Source organism: Anneissia japonica, unplaced genomic scaffold (assembly GCF_011630105.1).
Source record: "Anneissia japonica isolate Jap-2015-1 unplaced genomic scaffold, ASM1163010v1 scaffold1696_len571195_cov180, whole genome shotgun sequence".
NCBI classification, from domain to species: domain Eukaryota; kingdom Metazoa; phylum Echinodermata; class Crinoidea; order Comatulida; family Comatulidae; genus Anneissia; species Anneissia japonica.
In genome coordinates this window covers 282,136-289,688 of record NW_022695941.1, presented here as the reverse complement: position 1 = coordinate 289,688, position 7,553 = coordinate 282,136, and the positions used below count along the sequence as shown (strand labels likewise).

The 7,553-nt window shown below is 34.4% G+C and overlaps 2 protein-coding genes across 2 annotated transcripts in view; both read right to left on the bottom strand.

Annotated features, from left to right (window-relative positions):
- Window positions 1-497: 497 nt before the first annotated feature.
- Window positions 498-4,088, bottom strand: LOC117101636 (low molecular weight phosphotyrosine protein phosphatase-like). The gene is made up of 5 exons (XM_033241643.1): window positions 3,978-4,088; window positions 3,120-3,310; window positions 2,027-2,088; window positions 1,604-1,706; window positions 498-1,061 (listed from the first exon to the last, which is right to left on the bottom strand). The coding sequence occupies exons 1-5, from the start codon at window positions 4,027-4,029 to the stop codon at window positions 984-986; spliced, it is 486 nt and encodes a 161-aa protein (XP_033097534.1). The 5' UTR covers window positions 4,030-4,088; the 3' UTR covers window positions 498-983.
- Window positions 4,089-4,553: 465 nt separating this feature from the next.
- LOC117101635 (low molecular weight phosphotyrosine protein phosphatase-like) overlaps window positions 4,554-7,553 on the bottom strand; it is a 4,196-nt gene continuing 1,196 nt past the window's right edge. Inside the window, exons 2-5 of the mRNA XM_033241642.1 lie at window positions 7,209-7,399; window positions 6,157-6,218; window positions 5,499-5,601; window positions 4,554-5,244 (exon numbers count right to left, since the gene is read on the bottom strand). Coding sequence (XP_033097533.1) covers window positions 5,167-5,244; window positions 5,499-5,601; window positions 6,157-6,218; window positions 7,209-7,399 — 434 coding nt within the window. The 3' untranslated portion in view covers window positions 4,554-5,166. The remainder of the gene's footprint in view (window positions 5,245-5,498; window positions 5,602-6,156; window positions 6,219-7,208; window positions 7,400-7,553) is intronic.

The window sequence follows — 7,553 nt, the reverse complement described above, 5'->3', positions numbered from 1 at the left end:
ATTCAATTATGATTGGTACAAAATTAAGTTAATGGGTGATTACTGTTAGGTAATCACCCATACTTATTTTTATTGATTTCACCCAGAAGTGAACAACTGTTAACTTCCCCCAAGTGGTTGTGACAACCAATGTTATCCCATGGATGCACAACTGTAAATTTATATAATTTGCAAACTTTTTTATATGGTATAAATGTACGGTTTTTAATATATTTTCTGCACGCTCTTATAAGTTCATTTTGAATATTCTTAGTCCAGTACTCAACTACCAGTGTCCATTGTATTGTAGTTTTCATGTAGTCTGGAGAACACAAATTGTAGAATTTAAAATACTTTACAGATGGTGGTTGTGGCACATTTTCTAAATAACCAGCAATCTTTACCTCCCATTGAAGTACCATACCCCTCCACAAATAATTAAATTGGACTATTATAGTACAGTACATTCCATATTTATTGATTTTAGGCTTAAATTTTTTTTTCTGATAAAAAATCTGTCAGGTATTATAAAAAAAAACATTTTTTCTGTTTGTAGGCTTTGCAATCTCTATTCACTACAACTCATTACAAAAGGTCTGTTGGTTTTACCTAAATTAATGTTATTGTACTTCAATACTCAGGAACATAATATTTCTTAATGATCTGTTGTAATCAATTGTGTGTATCGTTTATGTTATATGTACCATGGATTGTACTTAAATGCCGCTTACTTTGTGGCTTATGTTTTTTTTAATTTGTTGTGTTGAGAAATAAATGCAGTAATTAAAGATATACACAATTCTATTATTGTTTGTGAATGTTTTTATTTTAATACATGTAATTCTACAATTGAGCTGCGGCCATTTCAAAGATTCTCATTGGCATTTATTTATTTTAAATCATTCGCACATCATTCCAGATTAGCTGCATAACACGACATACTTTTTTATGACACAGCATTGTGAAGACTTTGTGGACAACAGAAATTAGTAGGTGCAGCATATCTACTGAGCTTGAGATAGGAAAACCTTGCAGCATCGATAACATTGCTCATATGCAGTTTCAAAAGCTTCTATAGGGCCCTGCAAAATATAAAAGCAATCAATTAGATTTCTACACTACATACATCAATTCTTAATTGGAGAGTAAAAAGAATCTAGCTGTATTGGTAACTACTGAGTATTGTAGTTCTCTACAAAACTCTAATACTTACAACAGAAAATAATTGGTGTATGAAATTGAAATTGTTGGGTAGTGCACTGTTGTAGCACTTGGATATATCAAGGGGCTAGCTATGCTGCATGACAGAGGATCTTTAAATCTTGTGGCAGGACACTAGTCAAGGCTCAAGGATAAATCCATGGTAGTTAAATCCTCTTGGCTGACACAGCACATAGGAAATGCAAGTTTAGGCCATTTTTAAGCTATTCAGGTGTTTTCGTCTTATCCTACAAGGGCTTCATTCCCTGCCCCATGCTTGTTGTGCGGCCACTGACGGTAGTGGGTGTGTGTTCGGTGGGTTGTTGAATATTGTGCAGTCAAACCTTGATCTGCAGATGCCAATACCCACTAGTAGTATATATGGAATAAACTGATATAAATAACACTATGACATATTACTTACTGGATAAGGGTCAATTATAGTATTTGTACTCTTGTCCGTGTCCAAATCACCTAATAATATTAACTCGCATGTACTCTCTTTTGGCTTGCGTTTTTTCAGTTGCCTTAAACAAGAAAATCATAACAAATCTTATTTTTATAAATTAAAATCCAGTGAAAAGTTAGTAGTACTATAAGTTAAAAGTAATCCACAATAAAATATTGTGACTTTGATTATATTTTTTATTACATATTAAAAACAAATCAATAAATTTAAAATATTTATAAAACCTTGGAATTATATAATAATTATTACATATACAATATAAATATTAAAACATTTACAAACTGTAGACTATGAAGAACCAGATATTTTAAAACTATCATACAGAAAGAAAAATAAATATCCATTTAAGAATTTACTTTTGATACACAAACTACTTACCTCATATTATCATCATCAAAGCCAAAGATGTAATGAAAATCGTAGAAGTCCTGTGTAGATATCTGCAAATTTAAAGAAATAACAAAATATTACTAGTATTAATTAATAATTTTTTTTTTGAGACATTCAGTGCAGCGGTGGCTTCAGGAATTGGACGTTAAGGGGTCCGACGTGTCCAACAAAGGGGTCCACACCAAGGCTGACTAGAGTTTGGTCAGGTTCCCAGAAGAAATAATGCGTGTAGGGTTCAGAGGGAGAGTTTTTATGGCTTAATATGGTCCAAATTATGCTTTTAGACTGCAATATTAAGGATTGGCAATCAAATAAACATTATTTGGATAGGCATTATTATAATTTTTTTAATTTTTTATGTGATGACCTTGTTGTGGCGTGGGAGGACAGGGGGTCTAGGCCTGTCCGAGGGAGGGCAAATGCTCTCCCGCCCCTTGCTGGCGCCACCATTAGTTCAGTGCTCATGATCCTTACATAAAATTATTAAATGGTACAGAAATCCTGCTTTCAAAACTTGGGTCGGCAGGGTTGTCAAACCGTCAATTCAGTCAGTAATAGGTTAATGAAATAGCCATCCAATACCACATCTCTGCCTAGAAAGTAGTAGCTATATTATTACATAGGGAATGAAAGTGTAATTTTAAAATACTTCAAGCCGGAAATATAAAATAATGCAGCACTGATTGACTTTCTGATGGGAAATGGTTATTTGTTTCATAATTTAGGTGCAGCAACTAGGAAACATATAATAATAGAAAAGTACCAAACAATGAACTGCTTAAAAAACCCCAAAATACTGTATAATAATATAAAAAAAATATATAATATAATATGATAAACACTTATAATTTAATACTGTAATATGTTTGTTTGTATATTGATGCATAAAGGCAATAAATTCACCACGAAAGAGAGAGAGAGAGAGGGGGAGAGAGAGAGAGAGTGAAAACAAAGATATTACAGTAAGCCCCAATGCCCTCCTTGAGTTTCTGTAGACTGTGTATGTGCCAGGGGAATAATTTTTTTTTAGTACGAGCCATTTTGAGGAGAGGGAAAAATCTGATCGATGTGAAATACCTGCCTGTCTAGCTTTATGACTGCTCGGTTTGCTGTTATGCTTTGTCAGTGTTTCATTTGTCAGATCATAAGGTGTGTTACCGATATTATATGTTGCTGTAGCAGCACTGTCTATCTTCCACTGGTCTGAGGTTCCCTTCTCCTCTACCAATTCACGAAGAATCTGCTCTGCCATAACTGACCGACAAATATTGCCTGGATTTATAAAGAAACAAATAATAATCTTCTAAAATCGTGTGTGTGTCATGTGTCATGTCACTGTCTCTTATACACATCTGTGGGTTGCTCGATATCAGTTAAGGGGACAATATAATTCGCTAAAAAAGATGATTTTTGGTGGTTTTTAACTACTTGACCGTGATTTTAGGGGGGAGGGCGCGAGTAATTTTTGGATGGCGTGTAACCCCTAGACACGCCACTGCAAGTAACTATACAATTTGTATAAAGTTACTTGGAATTTACTTAATCTACTTAATTTCATATAGAGAGTATTAACAAAATTGAGGTAATCTTTAATAATTAGATTATGTAGGGAGTTGTGTGGACACTCAGTGGTGTATCTCCCAGAAGAGAGGAGTTTTGAGGCACCTTCAGGGAAAATACGCCACTGCGGACAACCGGCGTTAGGCCCTTGCTAGGAGATACACAACAAATATCTCCGGCTGACTTTCACTTGGGCAAGGCTTAGCTAGCGTACGCAGCAAAGGAAGAATCCTGCGGCAATGGGCAAATTTCTGTAACTTATTGCAGATGTTTCTAGTATCGATATACGAGACTAAATAAGACATCATGTATCCGGCCATTTTGAAGGCTCTGTAGAAACCTATACTGTATGTTTATTTCTACAAATTTTCATATTTACCAAGGCAAACAAAAAGAGCAGACTTTTTACTTTCACAGGCCATGTTCGCCATCAGTTTGTTGTGATAAAGCGCCCTCTTGCGTCGTTTTTAAGTTACATTTGGTGGTTCATCATGGTTACACACCCTAGCCCCGCCCATTTTTAAAAAATAGCACACCACCACACACATACATAAAAAAATAGCATCCATTGATTAATCAATTTATTTTCATTGATTCATTGATTCGTGTATTCGGTGAAAATTGACAACATAGAGTTACAATACTTTAAAGAAAAACTAAAATGTAATGGAAATGTGGTTTGAAATAATGTAAGCTATGATAGGTCAAAAAATAACTAATAAACTACAACAAAATAACACTCACGTTAATAAAAAAAAATAAACACCATAAAACAGTTTTTGTCTACTGAAAAATGATGTCAATGCCAGCATCAAGTTTGATCATTGTTTCCTGATAAAACCACTTCAAACCAACGGATTCTTTAGAATAGCCTACCATAGGTAATTCCGTACTGACATATGCATCCTTTTTTAGTTAAATTATACAGTACTAGTAAATGCAAGACACAGGAAAATTCAAGTTCACTGCAAAATTTAATTCATATATTTTTCTTTATAACAAATGACACATTTGCAGTAGTATTATTACTTTCCCTAATTTGATTTTAATTTATTCATTGTAGGCTTACACACATACAGTGAATCAGAAGAAAATAAATGCTATTAAAATATAATAAAACCAGTATGTGGTAACCCAAAAAGCCTGGAGAATATTTTTCCATCAATAATAAGTAAAATTTCAACATGGTTTAAATATCAATTTTAAAATGCAAATGTTCTCACACAATCGATGGAATCACTATGTTCGCTGGTGGCGCTGTTTCAAAATATACAGTAGTGCTGCAAAAAATCTACCTTACATGATGGACAAATTGACAATGTTACTTATGTGATCAGATAAAACAGATGTATTTGCCACTAACCTCAAAAATCTACTTCATATAATATTAATGAAATCGCATAGTTAAGTGCACTATTTATATAAATCCAGGTACTTGTTAATATAATTATCTTACAGACAATAATGTGTCTTGGATCTGCACACCAAACCTTGCACTCGGTTATATTTTTATATTTTATAATTTAAAATCGGTTAAAAGAAACATAAATGTTAGCTTCTTCCTCAGTCTACTGAGCTTGTGAAAGGAAAACCTTGCAGGCTCGATCACATTGACCATATGCAGTTTCAAAGGCTTTTACAGGTCCCTGCAAAAGAATAAAACAAAAGTATAAATGATTCTATTAAACTAACCCCACTGTTCTATTTTCTGTGGTTTGTGTGTTCTGGGGTGTGTCCTGTGTTTTGAGTGCATCCTGTCTCGTGTGTGTGTCATGTGTCATGTCACATGTTGTGAGTGGGTATGTGTCCTGTGACTTTTGTGTAGGCTAGTTCAATGATGTGGCTATAAAAAGGGAAGGTGTAATTGGTGGTCAAGCTTTTTTTCTGATTTCATACTTACTGGATAAGGGTCAATGATGATATTTGTACTCTTGTCTGTGTCCAAATCACCTAGTAATATCAACTCACATGTACTATCCTTTGGCTTGCGTCTTTTCAGTTGCCTATATAAAACAAAGTAGATAACATGGTGACTATAGATTTCTTTCCTTACTATTACCAGTGGAGTGTGCCCTAAACATTTCGCCAGGCCAATGCAGTGGCGTATCTAGGAATCTTAAAATGGGGGATGGGGTGTGGGGGCTGATAGGCGAGGAGGTGCCAGCTTGTAAAATAAGGTGATTATTTTAAATGGGGGGGGGGGGTGGGGGGGCGGATAGGCGGGGGGGTGCCAGTTTGTAAATTAAGGTGATTTGCAGTGATTTTCAACCACTTGAGCATGACTTTTTTTTGGGGGGGAGGGAGAGGAGAGCTATTTTTTGGGGGATCGCCCCCCCCCCCAAAGCACACCCTAGATACGCCACTGGGCCAATGTAAATATCAAAAGGGGTCTATAAACATTGTACCAATAATTTCTAGTAAATACCAACCTTAATGACAATACCAATCACCTTTTAAAAAAAAAACTACAACTTAGTTAACATAAAGACATACAGTTATGAACAAATCAATGAATGAAATGAATGAAATCAATAAATTTGTAATTTCCATTCACTAACCTCATATTATCTTCATCAAAACCAAAGATATAGTGAAAATCGTTGTAGTCTTGTGTAGTAATCTGCAAAACAAACAACAAAAATCATTATGACAACAACTTAACAGAATCTGCCCAACTCGGAAATTCTGTGGCAAAACAACGTAACTTGAAATTTTCACTTTTGGAGAAAAATAGATCTAAAGTTTGCATGTTCGAAACTTTGCAATAAATTGTCGTACCCTTTTGAAATTTAGCAGGATTGTATATCTATAGACAGTATGATTATATGTGAAATTATTATATGTGAAATTTTAAATACAACCATTTGTTTATTGCAAAGTTATTAGCGACAATTTTAGATACCTTGTTTTTGCCTCAGAAACATATCAGGTATTTTTGAAAGTAAGACATATTTTTGGAATTTATCACGTTTGGGGCAATCATATGTATTACCTAGCTTGTTCATACATCGCTGTTAAGATTATTGATGTAAAAACACCAATAACCATTTGATTTTGCCTTACCAAACTCCATCAGCTCATCAGAAAATTTTTTAATACCATTCCGAGGCAAAACAACGTATTTTCATCGTAGATATGTTGTTTAGCCCCGTAATCTTGTAGTTACCTTGAATTGCAATGGGAAACTATATCTGAAACTACTCATTATTGAGGCCTGAAATTTTCACAGGTAATTCAGACGTGTTTAATATACTCCCAAATGATATCATCTCAAAATGGACAAAAATATCAGTTACGTTGTTTTGCCTCGAGATGGCCGAACATATCTGTTCTTTATAGGTATACTAAACGACAATCATCATTAATTTTATGATCTGTAATATATTATGTATATAAGTAGGTTATCTTTTAATGTAATTTTCGTGAGGACAAATCAACTTGATCTTAAAAATAAAAGGAACATTGTCTTTCCATTTTAACAGGGAATTAATTCTGCATTCTGAATTTTTTCACCCCCTGTCCAAAAACCAACCTATACCTCTGTGCAGTTGCCCTACATTGAGCAGGGCTTCTATATTCATCCCTGGGTACATCATATGTTTGGTTGTACCTGTCTTGCTATATGACTGCTTGTTTTGCGATTATGTTTTTTCAGCGTGTCATTTGTCAGCTCATAAGGTGAATTTCCTATCTCCCAAGTTGATGTTGCAGCACTGTCTATATTCCACTGGTCTGCAACCCCTTTCTCCTCTACTAATTCACGGAAAATCTGTTCTGCCATGACAGACCGACAGATGTTGCCTAAAATTTATAAAGTACAAAAATATTTATTTTACCAAAATTTTAAACCATTTGACCCAATATCAACTACAGCTTTCTAGGTCAAAAGTCAAGTGTATCATTCATAGTATCTCCCTGAATTTAGCAACATTTTTCTTGATTACAGGAATACGAC

What these genes read in the sequence shown, in the direction of transcription:
- LOC117101636 (XM_033241643.1), bottom strand. Translation starts at nt 4,029, where the DNA reads ATGGCGAACATGGCCTGTGAAAGTAAAAAGTCTGCTCTTTTTGTTTGC. An exon ending in TTTGATGATGATAATATGAG is followed by an intron (nt 1,707 to 2,026) that starts GTAAGTAGTTTG and finishes TTCTTGTTTAAG; the next exon opens with GCAACTGAAAAAACGCAAGC. An exon ending in CTATAATTGACCCTTATCCA is followed by an intron (nt 1,062 to 1,603) that starts GTAAGTAATATG and finishes TATATTTTGCAG; the next exon opens with GGCCCTATAGAAGCTTTTGA.